The sequence below is a fragment of the Osmerus eperlanus genome, chromosome 14 (genome assembly GCF_963692335.1).
Source record: "Osmerus eperlanus chromosome 14, fOsmEpe2.1, whole genome shotgun sequence".
NCBI lineage: Eukaryota > Metazoa > Chordata > Actinopteri > Osmeriformes > Osmeridae > Osmerus > Osmerus eperlanus.
The window spans coordinates 15,387,888-15,408,793 of NC_085031.1; the positions used below are offsets into that span (position 1 = coordinate 15,387,888).

General features: G+C 42.0%; 3 protein-coding genes across 3 annotated transcripts; 2 read left to right on the plus strand and 1 right to left on the minus strand.

Annotated features, from left to right (window-relative positions):
• The first annotated feature begins 210 nt into the window (after positions 1 to 210).
• cabp7b (calcium binding protein 7b) lies at positions 211 to 10,376 on the plus strand. The gene is made up of 5 exons (XM_062478608.1): positions 211 to 1,239; positions 7,302 to 7,445; positions 8,052 to 8,164; positions 9,619 to 9,766; positions 10,012 to 10,376. Exons 1-5 carry the CDS (start codon positions 1,131 to 1,133, stop codon positions 10,137 to 10,139), a joined length of 642 nt encoding a protein of 213 aa, XP_062334592.1. The 5' UTR covers positions 211 to 1,130; the 3' UTR covers positions 10,140 to 10,376.
• A 7,259-nt stretch (positions 10,377 to 17,635) lies between these two features.
• Positions 17,636 to 19,843, minus strand: zmat5 (zinc finger, matrin-type 5). Its single transcript, XM_062477754.1, has 6 exons — positions 19,711 to 19,843; positions 19,254 to 19,402; positions 19,020 to 19,082; positions 18,651 to 18,731; positions 18,086 to 18,194; positions 17,636 to 17,978 (listed from the first exon to the last, which is right to left on the minus strand). The coding sequence occupies exons 2-6, from the start codon at positions 19,378 to 19,380 to the stop codon at positions 17,825 to 17,827; spliced, it is 534 nt and encodes a 177-aa protein (XP_062333738.1). The 5' UTR covers positions 19,381 to 19,402; positions 19,711 to 19,843; the 3' UTR covers positions 17,636 to 17,824.
• LOC134033546 (cytochrome b-c1 complex subunit 9) lies at positions 19,813 to 20,684 on the plus strand. The gene is made up of 2 exons (XM_062477755.1): positions 19,813 to 19,999; positions 20,345 to 20,684. Exons 1-2 carry the CDS (start codon positions 19,859 to 19,861, stop codon positions 20,390 to 20,392), a joined length of 189 nt encoding a protein of 62 aa, XP_062333739.1. The 5' UTR covers positions 19,813 to 19,858; the 3' UTR covers positions 20,393 to 20,684.
• Positions 20,685 to 20,906: the final 222 nt, after the last annotated feature.

Sequence of the window (20,906 nt, forward strand, 5' to 3'; positions counted from 1 at the left end):
TATTGAACCAAGCTGATTGTGTCTGAGTTGTTATCATGAGCAATCTGTTCAGCACTCAAAACGTCTCATGCTTACATGACAGGCAGCCTGAGTTATACCACTCGTGCGCTATTTTGTAAAATAATTTACAACGTCTTGGATAGGAATGGGAGGGGTGGGGGAGAGATAGGTGGAGGAGCGCGTGGCTTTTGGAGTGCGCGAGCTGAGAGTGAGCCAAAATGAGACAGCGCGCGGAGAACAAGACTGAATCAACCTGCGTACGGAGAGTGTAGGGAACACCTCATAAAACGGGAGTCGGCGGGGAAATCTCTTGAACATCTTATCGGGAGACATTCGAGAATTTTTAGGTTTTGGGTTTGGGGTTTTTCCCCCTCGTCTTTTCGCAGCTAAGAAACAGGCAACCTATAAAACAACCGTTTGCAATTTCTGCAAGATCATTTAACTGGTTTTGAGTAGGCTAAGCAAGACGCAAAAACAAAGATGTGAAAGAAATGTGAGATAAAGATGACTCTTTTAAATTATTTAACCCAAAAACCGGAACCTGTAGGATCCAACTTAACATATTTCGGTCTTTGAAATGCGCATTCTTGTAAATTAGTGACAACTTTGACAGAGAAGCCCTCGGTGCAGACTCGGATTTCAGTTTGCTCTGTTTTTAATGCATTTTTGGAATCCTCAAACGCTTCCTTCACGGATGTGCTAGTGTCTCGTGGAGGTCTTTTATTGTGAGGTCTCAATAGAGTGGGTTTATGGCTTGAAGGAGTGTGTCACCAGTTTATGATGATTATTGTTTTAGGTAAGACAATGCGTTTCGTTTGTGCAGCCTACACAAACTCTAGACTGTAGCCTATTTGTCTCGACTATTTTTGCACTCGGGATGTAGCTTGTGTGCATCGAAACCAAAGGAGTACAGCTTACACTTTGTCACCGAGCTCGACGTTACACGATTCTGTCGTTGGGTTTCTGAATGAACTAGAAGAACGCAAAACAACCAAGAGCACTTAAATATTTAGTTTCTGTGGACTTTTTTCTCTTCGAAAAGTGGACAGCCTACCGAGCGAAGTTTCCATCAAAAACCACGGGGAGCTATATGACGATCGCCAAACAGGTGTTGGTTTTCCCTCGCAGAAATGCCAGTGCGTGCTGTAACTACCAGGTTCATGTACAAGGGACTTTGCACAATTCCAGATATCCTATCGTATCGAACACCCGTAACCTTGCCTGAGGATGAGGTGGAAGGTGAGATCATTACTAGTTTATTGTTTCAAACAAATACCATTTGCATGTGCATTTAGGTGAAAGTTGAGCTTTGACATCATTAATTTACTGCCACCATGAGTTCAGGACCTTGGATAGCGCCCCATCGCCTCAATAGATGTCGGCCTGAAACGGACAAATATAATGCCTACCAAATCCAGTTCAGTATGAATCATACTCACTTTCCCTGCTTTTATCTGTTGCAACCTAACATGTGTAACCGATTTATAAATGGGGATATGTACAAATAAACCATCTGCTCTCTGGAAGATAATTCAAAAAATCACTCAAATGTTTAAATAGGTTCCTTGACATATTTAATGACATGCAGTATCTGTCATATATTGATGGGACCAATTGTAGTAGATTGTTGGCTGTTGGTTTGACAGCTAAAATAGAATTGACTATTTTAGATAACATACAGTCATTTTGAATAATTCCTTATTAGTTTATTATAATTCCTTGTTTATATAATTTCAGGAAATGTTCTATTTCCGATCTTGTACACGCACCGGGTTCACAGCATGTCACCAAGACAGGTTGTCTTGCCTCTTGAAAGGAATGACTCACAGAAGCCAATTAAGTGGGACTATATTCATGAATTTGCCTTTTGCTGGGGTTTTTTCTTGCTAAGGTTATTCCTGATTGATAGCCCAAGACACCAGGAGGTTAGAGGATCCAAATAATAATGTATCATAAAAAAGCCTGTGATGGATTTATTTGTAAAAGCAGCAGAATCATTGAAATTATAAAAATGCTATGAGCTAAAACAGAATGAGGTGTGTACTGTAGGACTGCCTAATACAGTGTATCAATAAATGACAATGAAATGTAGAAGCAAAATAGCTTTTTCCTCATTGTAACCAACTCTTACTGAGTTGAGATTGATGGATACAGCATCACATCATTAAGCTCCTCTCCCTGCCCAGGGGAACCATGCCAGAGATCATTACTACACCTGTCTGAAAAGTGAATTGGCAACATACCAAGACACACATCTCCATTCACACTCACACATTCAAACATTAATCTTCATTTTAGATTTTTTACATAACACTAGAAAAAGAAAAGACAAGATGAAAAGGTGTCGCTGGTCAGATCAAAATAATGGCACAGCTAGTGTTTTTCTGGAGCCTAAGAAGAAGAGGACAATCAAACGCGACATCCTTTCATGTTGATGATGAAAATCTATTTTTTCCTTCAGCTGTTTGCAGGATGTCCAGGCCCACTTCCTGATGACCAGGCCCACTTCCTGCCAAGTTGTCTCACCTCCCCAAAATATTTATTGCTTTGAGCGATTTACAAACCCACTTGCATAAGGGGAAACAGATCTCATTAAAAACTCGGCTAAGAGTGAACTTAATTCAAAGAATGAGATCAAAACAGAGGATGTAGAGCCTCCATGTGTTGCTGGTGGAGAGACTGCCAGGCCAACGGCACTGTCCCGAGCGTAGCTTTGCTACATGGTCGTTAACATTTTACATTACATTTAGTCATTTAGCTGACGCTCTTATCCAGAGCGACTTACAGTAAGTACAGGGACATTCCCCCGAGGCAAGTAGGGTGAAGTGCCTTGCCCAAGGACACAAGGTCATTTTCCTGGCAGGGAATCGAACCGGCAACCTTCTGATTACTAGCCCGATTCCCTAACCGCTCAGCCACCTGACTCCCACATATGGAGAGGAGGCTGGCTGGACTGCTGGATGGAGGACATGTTCTCCTGTGGCCCAGGAACTTATTTATGTCTGCTATAGTGGATATTGGTTTTGGTCTAGGAACTTTGCAACCATACTGCCCTCTGTCTTTGATTGTTTCTCTTGTCCAATTGAGAGGACATCCTGGGCTTTCTAACAATGTCACAAAAGTGAACAACCTCTAAAATTGTAAGTAATAGAGACATAAGAAATTTGAAAACTATGTTGTGGTATGGCTTTCTATTTTAAAAAAAAATTGTTAGCAAAACCTAAACACCTATGTTATGTCAAACGTGAACATCTCCAAAACTTTTTCACTGGATTTCAGTAAGTTAAATTCAACAAAATGGCCAGATTGGCTTTTACGGACCTCTGTTATATGTCAGAATGTTTCAGATGTGTTTCTCAAATACCTCAAGCATCCCCTGCTATTGCATACTGGCCAAACTGTCGCAGCTAAGTGCTTCATATCCTTGGACAAGAGAAAGGCATGTCTGTTGAGATAGATAAGACTGTAGTTCAACATAAACTTCCTGGTTTTTCAGTGTAATGTTCTTCCTGTTGCTCAGTGCCTGGGAGCCAGAGAATGGTATTTATAGATCCCAGTGTGTAGAAGGATCCCCCAGACACCAGATGTAGTAGTGGGCCGCAGATCTGCTTTCATTTAGCATGCAAAGCTGTCTTTGTCACAAACAGAGGGATGTTACACAATGCTGTTCACACAGAGACGAATGGAGACATAATCATGAGGCAGTCTTTCTTTCTGGAAGCTGAAGGATGGAGGCGTCTGAATAAAAACAATATTGATTCATCCTTCTGATTTAACAGGCAGACGTACATACATACACAAACAATGATTTTTAGTTTACAGTAGAAAATAACTTAAAATAATTACATGGGGAAAGTTTCAGAATGACACTATAAATTGTATTCAAACAAAAGAAAAATGCTTAAGAGTCTGATCGAATGTCAACTATTTACATTTACATTTAGTCATTTAGTAGACGCTCTTATCCAGAGCGACTTACAGTAAGTACAGGGACATTCTCCCCGAGGCAAGTAGGGTGAAGTGCCTTGCCCAAGGACACAACGTCATTTGGCACGGCCGGTAATCAAACTGGCAACCTTCAGATTACTAGCCCGATTCCCTAACCGCTCAGCCACCTAGGCAACAGAGGAACTATTCAGTTCCTCTGTTGCCTAACTGAAGACCTAGGCTTTAGGTGGATTTATTCCAAAGTGGGAGAGTAGTATTACAGATAAGCTTAGATTTTTACAGAATGGTAATCAGTGAATTCCCTCTGGAGACTCAGGCAGTTTAAATGAGCTCCACTGAGGGTTTGCTAACAGTGATAAATCATACCTCTCATCTTCAAGAACCCACATAACTGTGACCTAAGAGAAGCTAGGCATTCACGAAGTTAGTTACAGGACCTCCTCTACTGAACCAAATACACCTGCCTATGGTGCAGCAATTATCCTGGACCATCAAAAGGAAGCGAAATATCTACTTATTATCTGTATCTTCAAGGGGATTTAGTACTCAAAACACTAAGAGCAAAGCTATCAAGCAAAACAAGGTCATTCCTGGAGGGAGATCATTGACTACCTGGAACCAGTAAATACACAGAATACCTGTCAGTCAAGTTGAATAATTTTTGTTTCACTTCATAAAACACAGAAGTATTATCGTGCCAATGGCCCAGACGAGCTAGGATCAATCACATGAAGGATGAGACAACAACGTAGTCACAATGCAGAAGTTCAGATTTCACTACCTATAGCAACATAACCCCAAATACTTAATAAGCTAATTAGCTAGAAGTAATATAATCAAATGAGCACATATGTCAGTGTCAATAAGTAATATACAATCGTAAAATGAGCTAAGGTTCATAGGTGTCACGTTGGCTGAAGTGTCTCACCTTGATGTTGATCCTAGCGGGATCTTTACCTGGAAATTAATCTCTAGTCCAAGCATTACCAAAGTTGTGAACATGAAGGTAGTTCTATGTATGCAAGCAGCTGAATGTTTGAGATGGATTTGGACTTGCAGTTTTTTGTTGTTTGAGTAATGGGTTCGATGGTAGTTTGATACATTTTCCGAGAGCGGTGTTGTTCCTTAAGACCGTCAAATGGCCTTGGATAGATCAGACATTTATCTTGAGCACTAACAATGATAGCTGACATGCAATTTCAACTGTGGTCAAAGATCTGGTGTTGCACAATTACTCTGAAGTAAATTGACTTTGGCAGTTGGAAAGAACGTCTTTGTAGTATTCAATTGCCCAAGCACTAGAGCATGGATTCCAACTCAAATGTCTACAGCAACAACATAATTATATAATTTATTTTTTTGTTGTAAAAACCTTCTGGACTGACCTTGAAGAGACACTGAAGGCTAGAATGAATTGGTGCTATTGAACCAAAAGGGGCTCCACTTTAAGTCTGGAAACAGGACTGCCTGTCAGTGGATGAAAGTATATATCACTGGTGCTGAATTAATGTTCTGTCACTAGTATCTGCCTGACAGTGTTCGTTTTGTTGAATGGCATAATACTGTACCAGCTGTGAGTGGAAAGTATTAGCTTGTTATAAAAAAAAATAGCATCTACTGGTCTGAGAGAAATGGAACATTTGTTTTTAATGGCTGTTTCAAACTGTATTTTGCAGTGTTTTTACCAGTATTGAGTAGTGTTTCTAGCAGTCTTGGGAAGTGTTTCTAGCAGTATTGGGTAGTGTTTCTAGCAGTCTTGGGAAGTGTTTCTAGCAGTATTGGGTAGTGTTTCTAGCAGTCTTGGGAAGTGTTTCTAGCAGTATTGGGTAGTGTTTCTAGCAGTCTTGGGAAATGTTTCTAGCAGTATTGGGTAGTGTTTCTAGCAGTCTTGGGAAGTGTTTCTAGCAGTATTGGGTAGTGTTTCTAGCATTCTTGGGAAGTGTTTCTAGCAGTATTGGGTAGTGTTTCTAGCAGTCTTGGGAAGTGTTTCTAGCAGTATTGGGTAGTGTTTCTAACAGTCTTGGGAAGTGTTTCTAGCAGTATTGGGTAGTATTTCTAGAAGTTTTGGGAAGTGTTTCTAGCAGTATTGGGTAGTGTTTCTAACAGTATTGTGCACTGTTTTTAGCAAGAGAGGTAGAGAATATGAATGAGAAAGGGACAGAAAGAGGATGGAGGAGGAAAGAGAAAGAAAGGGGAGAGAGAGAGAGAAAGAGAGAGGAAGGGGGGGAGAGAGAGAGAAAGAGAGAGGAAGGGGGGGAGAGAGAGAGAGCGAGAGAGAGGGTTGGGGATCACAGCTCTGCATAGATGATGCATGGTAGACAAAAGGTGAAAACCTGACAGCAGATCAGACAAAACAAACAAACATGCCTCATGCCGAAGGCTGATGAAGTCCGAAAAAAAGATAAAATAATCTACGTTCTAGAATGAATCCGTATTCTACAATGGATCCTCAACAAACATTCTATTGCTGTCTGTATAGCTGAAGCGAATTTCTGCTTTGATCTGCAGCACACTCAAGACATTGTTTAGTGCTCTGGGCCTCTGTCATGAGTTGCTGGGTCTTCCCCCGAGAGTCCTGCAGACACTTAGTGCCGCATTCAGCTTGCTTTCTGATCTTTATAATTACAAGGATTCACATGGCATAGATGAGTCACTCTGGAATCGTTTTAGCTCAATAAACAAATGCCCCTATGGGCATAGAGTCATCCATTCATTCAGGGGATTCATTCAGTTCTTGTGCACAGCCCGTTACCACCAGGGGATAAAGAAAATAAGTAATTCCTTGAAACACATGCTGCTCTACATTTTAGTTAGCAGTCTGAAAGCCCCAGAGCCTTGTTAAGATTTAGCGACAGGCTGCTCCCAGAGTATCAAATGCTAAATGTGGATTAGAATAGCACTGGTTAGCATTGGTTTGTAGCATTGATTGGTGTAATAGCCCACAGTGTCTATTAGCGTCTATTGGGCCAACGTTTAGTTTGGTAAATAGCTTTCAGATTTCCACAGTCTTATACCCAGTGCATATAAGGGTAGAATAAAAAATGGGTTCGATCATGTAAGCCACATGGCAAATATATAAAGAAACTGCTATATGATGTCATCAAAAGGGGTTGTGAATAAAAAATGATATAGCTTTCTTAATGACGCTTGGGTGGCGTTTCGTTTGGTTAATGATAGAGAATATTACACGAATAGCTGTCGGGCCATGAAACATTTCATCAAGCCTGTTCAAGTGACACTCTCTCATCCCTCACCCCCCCCCCCCATCCCTAGAATCAATAACATACTCAACCTAGCCCAATCCCTATGTCACTTCCTTTCTCTGCTCCTCCACCCTTCCACCCGACCCGCAGAGATAAGGGAGGCGTTCAAGGTGTTCGACCGTGATGGGAACGGCTTCATCTCCAAGCAAGAGCTGGGCATGGCCATGCGCTCACTGGGGTACATGCCCAATGAGGTGGAGCTAGAGGTCATCATCCAGAGGCTGGACATGGATGGCAAGTAACATGTAGTCATTTAGCAGACGTAGGGTGAAGTGCCTTGCCCAAGGACACAATGTCATTTGCACGGCCAGAAATCGAACCGGCAACCTTCTGATTTACATTTAGTAATTTAGCAGACGCTCTTATCCAGAGCGACTTACAGTAAGTACAGGGACATTCCCCCGAGGCAAGTAGGATGAAGTGCCTTGCCCAAGGACACAATGTCATTTTGCACGGCCAGGAATTGAACCAGCAACCTTCGGATTACTAGCTCAATTCCCTAACCGCTCAGCCACCTGACTCCCAAGTATCTCCCAGTTGCTCATCTACACACCTACAGTACATGAGCACACAGCACAGGATGCTACAAGTCACTTTGATCACTGATAGTACGTTTACTTACTGTGTATTGTCACAGTGGATTACATTAATTGGATGTTTCTTTCCTGTGTATGTGTATTGTTGCAGTGGATTGTATTTATTTATTCTTTCATTTATTTGCTGTGTATTGGTTTTGTTACATTATATTTTAATGTTCTGTACCGTGTGTGTACTTTCATGTATTGTGTATGTACCGTGTGTATCTGTTATGTGTTCATGCCTACACACTTGTCTTTGCAGGCGATGGCCAGGTTGACTTTGAGGAGTTTGTGACCCTCCTGGGGCCAAAACTATCTGCAGCTGGAATGCCCGATAAGTTCCACGGAGCAGATTTCGACTCTGTGTTCTGGAAGGTATACAAAGAAGTTATCAGTGTTCTCTTTTCTGTAAAGTCCCCGACTTTATATCAGGGTTAATTATGATTTTCTCGTTCCTTGTTGAAGTGAAATGATTTTCCTGAGGGCTTTGAAACTATTTGGTGATAATAAACCATTTTAATTAAAATGCCCATGAAAACATGATAGGAGTTAAATATTGTGGTCATTAAAAGATGAGAGTAATTCCAGACTGTTTAACAGTTTTAATTGGCTGAGCAGGTTTTCCTCTGAGGTTTTTGAAATCAATTCTATTTCTTAATCAGAGGCGGTCCTAGTGCAATGTTCACTCAATTAACAAAACCCTTTTTATGAGTTCATTGTTTACAGCCCGTTGGTCACCGATTTCAGTGATGAATCATTTTGGTGTTTGAAAAAGGCAACACCGAGGGCAAGACATTGACATGACAATGGATGTTTCTATACTAGTTATACTTTATTATAAATATAATGTTATAGTATACAATATATTTATAGTTAATAGTATATTGTATATTATTAATAGTATATTGTAGCATAGTGTAATCTGTGCAGTAGTATGAAGCACTTTATCCTATACAGAATGTAGTACAAAGTAGTCTACACAGTCGAATAAAATAGTTTATAAACCACAACTAACTTCAGACAGCAGGACTGTTTCTCCTGCCCTCCCTCAGTGTGACATGCAGGGCTGTTTCTCCTGCCCTCCCTCAGTGTGACATGCAAGGCTGTTTCTCCTGCCCTCCCTCAGTGTGACATGCAGGGCTGTTTCTCCTGCCCTCCCTCAGTGTGACATGCAGGGCTGTTTCTCCTGCCCTCCCTCAGTGTGACATGCAGGGCTGTTTCTCCTGCCCTCCCTCAGTGTGACATGCAGGGCTGTTTCTCCTGCCCTCCCTCAGTGTGACATACAGGGCTGTTTCTCCTGCCCTCCCTCAGTGTGACATGCAGGGCTTTTTCTCCTGCCCTCCCTCAGTGTGACATGCAGGGCTGTTTCTCCTGCACTCCCTCAGTGTGACATACAGGGCTGTTTCTCCTGCCCTCCCTCAGTGTGACATGCAGGGCTGTTTCTCCTGCCCTCCCTCAGTGTGACATGCAAGGCTGTTTCTCCTGCCCTCCCTCAGTGTGACATGCAGGACTGTTTCTCCTGCCCTCCCTCAGTGTGACATGCAGGGCTGTTTCTCCTGCCCTCCCTCAGTGTGACATGCAGGACTGTTTCTCCTGCCCTCCCTCAGTGTGACATGCAGGGCTGTTTCTCCTGCCCTCCCTCAGTGTGACATGCAGGGCTGTTTCTCCTGCCCTCCCTCAGTGTGACATGCAGAACTGTTTCTCCTGCCCTCCCTCAGTGTGACATGCAGGGCTGTTTCTCCTGCCCTCCCTCAGTGTGACATGCAGGGCTGTTTCTCCTGCCCTCCCTCAGTGTGACATGCAGAACTGTTTCTCCTGCCCTCCCTCAGTGTGACATGCAGAAGCTGACCGTGGACGAGCTGAAGAGCCTGTTGTACGACACGTTCTGTGACCACCTCACCATGAAAGATATCGAGAACATCATTATGACCGAGGAGAGCCACATGGACAGTCCAGAGTGCCAAGTGGACATCGACAGTATGACCTCAGCATTATCTATCCATAGATTTTATCCCTAAAATGTTATTCATTGATGTACTGTATGAATTTTAACATTGACATGGTGGTAAATTCATTTAGCAAATCAACGTACAATTTTTTTTTAAGCTATTTCTCACTTCCTCCCTCATGCTTTCTCTCTTTCTCTCTTTCTCTCTCTCTTTCTCCCTCCCCTCAACCCAAACTCAAACCCTTCCCCCTCCCCCCCACACACACTCACACAGCAAGCCCAACACAACAGGTGAAGCATACGTGCGTGCGGAAAAGCCTGATTTGTGCCTTCGCCATTGCTTTCATCATCAGCGTGATGCTCATCGCAGCCAATCAGATGCTCAGGAGAGGAATGAAGTAAACACAGGAGTTCCATCCTCTTCCCAAACAAGTGTTTTTTGTTTGTTTGTTGTTTTTTTGACATTCAACTTAGTGGGTTGGAGGGAATAAATAGAGCTGTAACCCCAGCACCAAATTTAAACCAGCAAAAAATCTGGTCTGAAATCCATTTGAGCTTTCTGTTACAACAACTGTCAAAAACGGGAGCGTAAAATCTGTAAAAAAAAAATACAAAAGTAAAATACAGATGTTAAATATATTGTTGCTTCAAAGGCTGGAGAGAATATCAGTCAACAACTTAAACACTCATGGACTTAGAGCTCAATAATAAGACAGGATCGTGGAAGCATGTCTCGGAGTGAACCTGTGTTGCCTGTGCCATGATAGTAACCATGCTCTCTCTGTGGTTCAGAGACCAGGGGGGGTATTCCAGAGGGCAGGTTATGCAACACAACTGGGTAAGTAAATCCACTAGCTGATTCACAATGTTGCAGCAACCTACTGGCAATGTTGCTACAACGCTGGGTGTCAGCTGGGGAGTTAACTTACCCGGGTATGTCACATAACCTGCTTTCTGGAATACCCCCCAGTATGTATTAGATAGTTGGAGCAGGAAGTCAACAGTGAATAACGTGTAACTACCTAATGTAAGAGGAGTTACGCTCGCAATGTGGAGGATTATAATTTGCACTATCTTTGCATAACAGTTTTAGATGGGGTGTGTCTGAGCTTGCTGCAGCTTGCTGTGACGTTGACAAACAATAATAATTAGGTAACGGTGTTTCCTGAACCCACCACGTTGTCCCAGTAATCACACACACTGTACAGTGTCATGTAAATACGTTCAAGATAAATGTGTATTCTTAATCTATGTGGTGTCAAATGTCAAAAGTTTGATGTACCTATCCAAATAATTATGCAAATGATATGATTATTATAGCAAAAAAAGTACTTAGTACATTAACTCCTTTTGTAAATATCAGTACTATGTAAATGTAGAGACGATTCCAAAAGCTCTACATGTCTTGCAGTATTCTGTGATGGACACAAACATATCAATGTTGTTTTGTTTTTTGACATTTATGTAGAACACCAAAACAACATATTTCCACTATGGTTTAATTGGGTCTATTTTCTTATTGAGAGGAAGGACACCTTATATCTATGATTCTATTAAGAATGCAAAACATTGAATATTTTGTAAATCAGGGTTATAATGTATACTTCCAGGTTAACTGGAAATAGAGGATATGTCACACAATTAATGTGTTTTAAGGCCATGGACTTACATTTAACTTTAAGGGTTTTCTGTTACAGATTTATTTACAAGAGTCAGTGCTTTCTTTACTAATGTTTGTCATAAAAAAAACTTTTATGAAATGTTATATTTTTTCTTGCTATTTTTATCAAATGTTATCAAGAATATGTATCATGACAGAGATATTATTATATTACAAAGAAATAGAGCTTGCAATAGTCTTCACAAGAAGGACAACCAGTTGCTCTTTTACTTATTTAATTTGACCATACAACATAGGTCCATAGATTGCATTAATGCAAATAGTTAGTGTATTGAAAAATAGGCAATGCTTTATAGACGTTTAAGCAATTATACAGCGTATCGTATGTTTCAGTGGCATTGAGGTAATATGGTTGTTCTACTGTTGTTTACTATTTGCCAAAACTAAGATTTCTCTTTTGTTTTATAACTCATAGTACTGTGACTTACCTTGAGTCAAGTTTTGTTCAGCTCTGATAACTTGTCTCAAAGTAACTATTTCAAGCTTAGTAGAGTTTGAAAAATGCACTTACCAATGATTTCAGAATTCTCCTGCGGACTATTCTTGGGAAGAAAGAACCTCAAAGCCACTAAATGTATTTTTGTCTGAAGTATTGTAATGTAAATAATGATGCAATACCTGCAAGCAAAGTGAACAGAAACACGAACATTCTAAACGTTTTGCACTTCCTGTCTTCATCATACATGGAGCATCCAACAATGTGTTTCAACTCCCATACAGTTACAGTTGAACATCCCAATGAGATTATGTCGTTCATATGTGCTGTATTTGCACATATATATTAATATCTACAGTATATAATTGCATCTAATATGAAACCTGTATGTGTGTGGTATCTGGAAGCATGAAGTCAATTAAATACATAACATTTAAGCCTTTTGTCATGTGTAGTTTTTCACAGACACATTGGCTTCATGTTAGAGGACAACCATTTTGTTCTCGGAAGTGTGACAGTCTCAACATAACATGAAGACCAGCTGACAGAATATGGTAATGCACATTTCATTCATGAATCTAATGTGGTGTATTGGTATATTTTAGGGGGTATGAGTACATGTAAGTATAATTCACCGGCCTGGTAAACTATCACGTCCCTAACTCCGATTTGAGGTTCAGTCCACTGATTGGGATTGTACAAAGTAATCAGTATTAGGATAAAGGGTTAGTTATGTGACAGCCATTGCAAGCAGACATGTAAACTGTCATAGATTCTATCTGTGATCGAAAGGTCAGCTGGTCCTGCCAATCTGTGATCCGTGACCACGTTCCGGTAACGGCCGCCGTCTCAAACGGCTTGCGTCGGGAGAAATCCCAGGCCACCAACCACAGTTAACCCTTGTGCTGCCTTCGGGTCACATGACCCAAAGGTTCATAACGAACCATCGTTGTGTTTACCCAATTTTACCCAATACAAAAACAAATGAAAATCATTTTCTTTTAACCTTCGCAATGTGGAGGGTCTGAGACAGCCCGACGGTTAAAAGAAAATGCTTCACTTTGTTTTTGTATGCGGTAAAGTTGTCACAATACGACGGTGGGTAACAATGACTGATGGGTCAGAATGACCCGAAGATAACACAAGGGATAAATTAAACACGAGCGTCTTGATCCCATCTGGTTTTGTTTTGCCTGGTAGAACCCCTCCGCTGCCAGTGTGGAAGCTGACGGACGGACTCTGGCAGCAGGGGCGATTCTATGATCAGAACTTTAGGGGTGCTCAGCCCCCAATGAGAATGTGACATGAATACAGTGCCTTGCAAAAGTGCTAAACCCCCTTGCTATAAATCCTTAATTTCACTGGATAACAATTAATACATTTATGTATTATTATGCAAAATATTGAATGAATGAAAAAACTAAGGATATCCCTTTCTTCATGAACTACCAGCATCAAATGATAATGAACAATAATTATTTTTATTTTTGTATTATTATTATTTTTAGGGGTGCTCAGATGAAAGGGTCTAAAAAATCGCCAATGGCTTGCAGGAACTCAAAATCAGACAGACAGTTTTATAATCATCGTCAGGGCTCCACAGAGACCCATGGATCGACAGATCACAGATACCCTTGAGGAAGACGAGGAGAAACTCCCAGGGAAATTCTGTGTGTCGAAAATGAAAGAAACCTTGGGAGGAGCCAGTCAGCCTGAGCCCAGATGGTGATCCCCTCCCTGGACTCGCGGGACCCGAATCCCCGTCACCTGGCAGGCAGGGGGTCCACCGAGCAGACATCATTAGAGGATCCACATCCTCAATGTCGCCTCCAGATGTTAGAAAGCAGCCCAGTTACAATTTCAACGTGGGGCTGCCTCAGCTGGTGCTGCTTTGCGTGAATGCAGATTGAATGTCGGTGCAAAGAACCGGCATGGAAAACTGCCCTTTTTCGAAGACATTTGCGGCTAATTTTATCAACCCCTCAAACAGAGATTATAAATGTCTGCTCATTTTTGCAATTCTTTGGGAAATTTAAGATGTCACCAAATCTGGGAGTTGATTCTTCTGGGGTTAGATGAGAATAAGCTGACAGTACACCCACACATGAAAAATGTACAACCTGTTACTTGATATTTCTATCTCTTTTTATCCTTCTTCTTCTGTAAGCTCCTGCTACCACATTGGTTTCCCATGTCTGTGCTGCTTCCATGACAGACGCTCTGGTTTTGATGGTGTAAAACCTTGACAAGCTGGCGACCCGGGAAGCTCTGACAAGAAGGCACTCTGAATTTAGTGAGTTTAGTTCCACACACGGCGTGTCCTCCTCACGATGACAGCGCCGGGATTCGGTCTGGGGAGAGCTCTCTTACTCTCCCCCCTGGGGCCGAGTGCCCCACTCTCAGGGTCTAGCAGCCTGTCTGCAGTGGGAGCCTGGAGGGCCTGTGGGTAGACAGCGCTTTCATGTCGTAGATAGCCCCACGATCCCTCAAAGCTCTATCAGGTTTTTAAAGATGACAATCTAAGAGGAGGAGTCATTAGGGGTGCATGTGACTACCGTGGAAGTTGGAGTCCAACTTGATGTTACTTTTATCGAACGTCATTGTGATGTGGGAGGAGGATGGTGTGACAGTTGATCCTAGTGCGTAGTTCTATTTCCAGTGCTAATAGTGGAGCAGATGAATACAGTAAACTGAAATTAGGATTTTAAGATCTGAAACTAATTAAAAGTGAGGAATAGCAATCTATAACGTTATTCTTTCTCCACACATATTTAGCATTTCCTAACTATGTATTTATTATTTGATGACAGGAAAATACATCCACTGTACTAAAGGAAGCACTCTAAATAAATGATAGTGTAGAACCACTAGGAAGCTAAAAATAGATCTTATAATGAGTAAATCCAGGCAGCACTCCAGACAAACAAACGATCTGTGCCCCCTCCCTCCTCCCCCCCTCTCTCAAAAAACATGATTTGCATATTTTTGTGGAATGAGATTTAAACTCCACACTTCACGCCTCAAACGTTTGTGTACACAACATAATTCTCCCCTGAGCTTTGCTCGGAACTAGGTAGAGTAAAAAAAAAAAAAAACGGATTGGGGTATGGGAACCCAGCCTACAGGTACTGCATTACTGAGAGCAGAAGAGCAACTGGGGGCAGGCCAAACCCTCATTTACCCTGAGCCAATGCAAAACCTATCTTGTCTCTTAATTAAATGTTAAGACTTTTGGCTCCCATGTCAGGGAGAGGGGAGATGTGCCTAGTTTCAGTAATGATTCATTCAGGCATTTTGGACTGCATTCTCATAGTAGGTGTACATAATACAGAATGGTGCAGATATAATGGGGGTCAGATGGCTGAGCGGTTAGGGAGTCGGGCTATTAATCAGAAGGTTGTTGGTTCGATTCCCGGCCACGCAAAATGACATTGTGTCCTTGGGCAAGGCACTTTACCATACTTGCCTCAAGGAGAATGTCCCTGTACTTACTGTAAGTCGCTCTGGATAAGAGCGTCTGCTAAATGACTAAATGTAAATATTACTTAATTATGCCAGAAATACATTATCATTCACCACTGTATCTTTCCTGCCTATCATTACCATAATTATAGACGTATATATTTCAATAACATTACAAGTGTAGCCTAGTTGGCATATGTAATATATATTGCTGCTCCAGCTTAAGTGTGGTACTACTAATCATTGTAAAAATAAAAAAACATTACTAATATTGTGTTGTGTCAAGACAGTGTATGCTGTATGCTCTGCATAAAAGTGCTAAATGACTAAAATGTAAATGTAAATGCAAATGAACCTCTAAATTAACACTTGGCTGAGTCTGCCTACATTCTGATAGAGACACATTAAATACAATTTCATAAAGCCTCAACTGATGATTATCTATATTTCCGTGGTGACCGTACATTGGGAGACTATAAAAAATAATAACAATGTTGACATGTATATGCCATCTATTAAGAAGACTTTAGCTGAATGAGCAATGAGGAAACATGTTGGTGATGACAGATACAACAATACATGAAATTACATTTGGCCAAGCTGGTATTCACCAGTCCACAAGCATCTCCCCCCCGTTCTGGGTGAACATGATCACATGATGGCAGCCAGATCCCTGATGTTGTCAAACCAGTCTTTCCTCAGCAGACAATCGACTGGGATTATTAACTGGTCACGTCTTGCTTTGGAGGTTAATCTGCATTCAGCCACTAAACTCATTTGAAAGGCGATCACAGTGTTTATAATCGACAGTCATTATAAAAGACCGCCACCATCACTCAGGTGCCACATAAAGAGAAACAATAATGGATGACACTGACGGTTTCTTTACGACCACAGCGCAATAACAGCTGGCACGTCTTTCAGATATGGCTGTCCCTGGATGTAACACCTCCAGAACAACTTATACATGCAAAACAAAGCTACAATTATTCATGCAGTTTCCTTAGACAGAATATCTATCTATTCATCTTGACTGTGTTTAATCTATTGATCGGCCCATCTCTCTCTCTCTATATATATATAAATATATATATAGGGGTCAGATGGCTGAGCGGTTAGGGAATCGGGCTATTAATCTGAAGGTTGCCGGTTCGATTCCAGGCTGTGCAAATGACGTTGTGTCCTTGGGCAAGGCACTTCACCCTACTTGCCTCGGGGGGAATGTCCCTGTACTTACTGTAAGCCGCTCTGGATAAGAGCGTCTGCTAAATGTAATGTAAATGTAATATATGTTAACGACCATGTAGCAAAGCTACGCTCGGGACAGCGTCTGCTAAATGTGTGTATATATATATATGTTAATTTGTCGTGCTTCAAAGTTTGAATTCAGTATTCAGCACAGCCTGCCCTCACTGGTAGAGGTCAAGGTCTTACAGAGCAGTGGAGATGGTGAAAAGGAGAGGAGCAGATAGAAAGGGCACAGTGAGAATGTGCAATTAAACACCCAACTGCTCCTGCTGAATACCAACAGCGTGAAAGGTAGGGCTGGTGACAGCAACTTTAGGTAGAGACAGCTGTAGATTCAAGTAGTCTTGACATTTACTTTACTATAAATCTCCTTGTTTAAAATATTAATTTTTGGTGTGAAGAGATTGGATTTCCCTGATGGATATTGGAGTGATAAATCACACATGGCAATCAGAGGTGGGGCTGGCACGCTGACACACTAAGGCTGAGTCATTTAGTGTCACCCTATTTGGAGGAAGGGATCCCTCACTGATTAGCTGCCCTTAAGCTTTAAAAAAAAAAAAGAGTTTTCATGGGAGCTTTTCATTGTCTTCCTTGAAGGTTTGGGTTGGTTTAGGTGCAGTTCTATGGGCGTATGTGAAGCCCTCTGTGCCTTTGCTTGTAAAAAGGCCTATAGAATTTGATATCACCCAACTTTATACACAAAGCCCTTGCATGTTTCATCACAGGCCATATTATTCCTCAAGGCAGAGAGAGCCCTTTTTACATCACTGAGGGATGTCATTATCATCCTGGCATCCTCCTCAGGAAACCAATCTGGAACAAATGGCAAGTTCTGTCAGGATACGGTGTTCCTGATTGCTATCTGCTTCCCTGGCAGAAGAGGCGGACAGCAGAATGGGACCATCCCAAGAGTGACACATGGCTCGTCAGGACATCCTTGACGGTACATAATTATGACGGCAATAAAAGAAGTCCATTAGCGCCATGAGTATCTAGTTTAATCGACATTAAAATGCAAGCATTTCTGATTTATCTATCTAATTACACAGTAAGACTGCACACATTAAAAAGTGAGTAAAAAACGACTTTTTATTACAAAATGATCAAGATTAAACAACAATATTAAACAACACAAAGAGATGTTCCCCATCCACGTAAAAGTTTTCAGACTTTCCAGAATCCAGTGACTGGTATCTTGTGTGAGTTCTTATGTGGATGACTGCCTCAGGACAGTAAGGCCCAGACGGTGACCCTTCATTAACCCCACTCACTGTTCATATGGACCAGCCACCCGCCAAGGGGAGGGGGCTGGAGGGAGGGAGGCAGGTCAGGGATGGAGAGAAACTGTGGGGGGACGTCATCCGCAGCTTGACCGTCCTGTTGGTCCTCCTCCTCCTCCTCTTTCAAAACCCTGCAGGAGCGGGATTTTCACTTTAGCACTTGGGAGAGAAATTCAATGGGTGTACATCTAGTGACACAGTGTGTGCGAGTTAGCGCTGGTAGCTCGTAGCCTCGTACCCTCCGCTGCTCAGGGCAGCTCTCTTCTTCTCCCTCCTGGTGAGCCAGTCCTCTATGCTGCGCTCAGGGAGCGCTCTGTCTCCGGGGGATTCCCTGTGATGCCTTTCCTCTGGAAGACAGGGGGGTCAGATGGTTGTTAACCCTAACTTACCTTTATACTTGCTAGTTCGATTCCCGGCCGTGCAAAATTACGTTGTGTCCTTGGGCAAGGCACTTCACCCTACTTGCCTCGGGGAGAATGTCTGAATGACTTACTTACTGTAAGTCGCTCTGCTAAAATGACTAAATGTAAATGTAAGACAGAACCCATCACTTGTTATATGAAACTAATCTAGCCGACGCCATCCCCACGGCAACTCCCGTGAGAAGGGGATCGATTCATTGAACGGAGATAGAAAGATAAGCACGATTGGAGTCAACACGAGTAAGCCGATACGCCTGGATTTCTAAAACGTATCGTATAAGACAATACGTTTAACTGCCCACACGGGATGTGGAGTCATGTTGCGTGCGCCGCAACAAATTTGGACAAGGCAGACAGCACCATCTTGTGGAAGCAACTCACCTTCGATCTGTCTTTTCAGGTTCTCCATATCCCTCTCTGACATGTGAGAGAACCGGCAGCTGGGCCCAAAGCCACAGTTCCCTGACGCACAAGAGAAGTAAGGTTATTGATTAACGTTAATATGATTTTCAAACTGACATCTTTAAGGGACCTTCATCTGGTCCTTGTGTTGGTCAGGGAGTCAGGTGGCTGAGCGGTGAGGGAATCAGGCTAGAAATCCGAAGGTTGCCAGTTCGATTCCCGGTCATGCCAACTGACGTTGTGTCCTTGGGCAAGGCACTTCACCCTACTTGCCTCGGGGGAATGTCCCTGTACTTACTGTAAGTCGCTCTGGATAAGAGCGTCTGCTAAATGACTAAATGGTCGTACCTGTCTGAAGAAACTTCCGGCAAGGCTTCTTAGCTTGTTCATCATACAGAAGGGCTGCAGTGTCTGTTGAACGAGAATGGATGTCAATGTTTACAACTCCAACCAGCTATGCAGCAAAGTCAAAAAAAACAATTAATTTAGGCATACACCTTGTTCTACCCCAGGTTACAATTTAAAACAATTAAAATGATCTTGAAAGAAAATAATACACCGTCTGTGGAGTAAATAACTTGCCTCTGAAATGGTCGAACCAAGCTTTTTTTGATCTGTGGTGCTGAACTCCATTCAAGTGTTTTTTTCTATTGTGCATGTTGTCCTGAAAGGACCTGTCGCAGTAGTCACAATAATACCGCTTCCCCATGATGAGATGCTGGTCCCAGATTCTGAAAAGGCATCGCATACTGTAAATTACCCTCGTTTTTGCTCATAATGTGGGAATAGCTGACGGCCATAGTAGCGAATGTCCGTCAGCAACTCTGACAAAACGTAGGAAACGGAAAACATATTTGTTCAAAAGCCCTGGAGTAAAGTAGCCTACCTTAATTTGAAAGCTAGCACTACACTACGTTGGCTAACAAACAAAGTAATGAGTTTCTACACTCCTGTTAAGCTTTGCTATTTGATTATTGAACGAAAACAATTCTATGCTGTAACAATAAACAATACATTATGAATTTGTACGTGTATTTACCTTATATAAGCGCAATATTACACATCCTATATGTTTTGGTTTGTAGGGTACACGTTTTACCACACGGTTCGGTTGACGTTAGAAGTACGTTTTAAGGTGTCGTCATATCCGGAAACTGCATTTCTCCGCCACCCACCCAGCATCCACCATGTCGCTAGTGAAAGGTGTCTACCACTTGCTCTTCAAAAAAACATCTACCTTTACCGTTACCATTATGGTCGCAGCGGTACTATTTGAGCGAGTGTTCGACCAAGGAGGAGACGCTATATTCGAGCAACTGAATCGGGGGGTAAGTGTTGTCAGCGCTATTCCTAACAGACTCGTTGACCTTAGCTAGCCATTATGTTAGCAGGAAGCTAACGGAGGACACGGCGCAACAGCCCTTAGACTAGTACTGTAACCGGCTCCTACTAGCTCATAGCTTTTGGCCCAGTAATCCTGTTTAAATGTAACTAACATTCCTAACCATCTTGTTTGTTTGACAGAAAACAAGTCTATAGCTGGGTTGTTGTATCGTATAATCCTGGAATTCTAAACCCCTTCATCGAGTTAGCTTATTGGTTTGCTAACTAAATGTCCAATGACTGTCAATAATATTATTAACGCCCGTGTTGTTCTTGCACTGTGTGTATAGAAACTCTGGAGCCACATCAAGCACAACTACGAGAAGGAAGACGAATAGAATGCAGCCAATTGATGCGGCGGGAAGGAGGCTAACGCTACCGTTTCAACATCCCATTCCTCCCGAGTCCATCTTCCAGAATCGTCACTTCGACATTGTTTTGAATGTCAGGCTGAAGTGTTGTCTTGTCTATCAGAAATCCTGTTGGGGTTAAAAGACTGATCAGATCATCATGGAAGAGTTTCCTGTTAACTTGTCCTCTCCCCTGCCATTGCTCTCCTGACTCCTCGTCCTCTTAACCTGTAAATGTACTTTTAAATTACCTCTGTCAATAAATTCCAGATAAACCTTTTATATTTGTAGGTTTGGTGTGTTCTGTAAATAATGGTTCTGTTAATATGGTGACATTGAACAACCATGTCTTTCTCAGTACAGACACAACCGTTATGGTGCAAATGTACCTTCTACTTCAAGTACTCCTTACTCTGGGATCAATAAAGTGCCTACAATAGCCACTTCTCCAGTACCTCTATACAATGCAAAAACAAGTATGGTATAATACAATTATAATTTA

Bases quoted from the DNA above. Each gene is read 5' to 3' on its own strand.
- cabp7b (XM_062478608.1), top strand. From the start codon at position 1,131: ATGCCAGTGCGTGCTGTAACTACCAGGTTCATGTACAAGGGACTTTGC. The intron at 1,240-7,301 runs GTGAGATCATTA...CCCGACCCGCAG, and splicing joins GCCTGAGGATGAGGTGGAAG to AGATAAGGGAGGCGTTCAAG. The intron at 7,446-8,051 runs GCAAGTAACATG...TTGTCTTTGCAG, and splicing joins CCAGAGGCTGGACATGGATG to GCGATGGCCAGGTTGACTTT.
- zmat5 (XM_062477754.1), bottom strand. From the start codon at position 19,380: ATGGGGAAGCGGTATTATTGTGACTACTGCGACAGGTCCTTTCAGGAC. The intron at 19,083-19,253 runs GCAAGTTATTTA...CTCGTTCAACAG, and splicing joins TTGGTTCGACCATTTCAGAG to ACACTGCAGCCCTTCTGTAT. The intron at 18,732-19,019 runs GTACGACCATTT...CTTGTGCGTCAG, and splicing joins CCGGAAGTTTCTTCAGACAG to GGAACTGTGGCTTTGGGCCC.
- LOC134033546 (XM_062477755.1), top strand. From the start codon at position 19,859: ATGTCGCTAGTGAAAGGTGTCTACCACTTGCTCTTCAAAAAAACATCT. The intron at 20,000-20,344 runs GTAAGTGTTGTC...CTGTGTGTATAG, and splicing joins TCGAGCAACTGAATCGGGGG to AAACTCTGGAGCCACATCAA.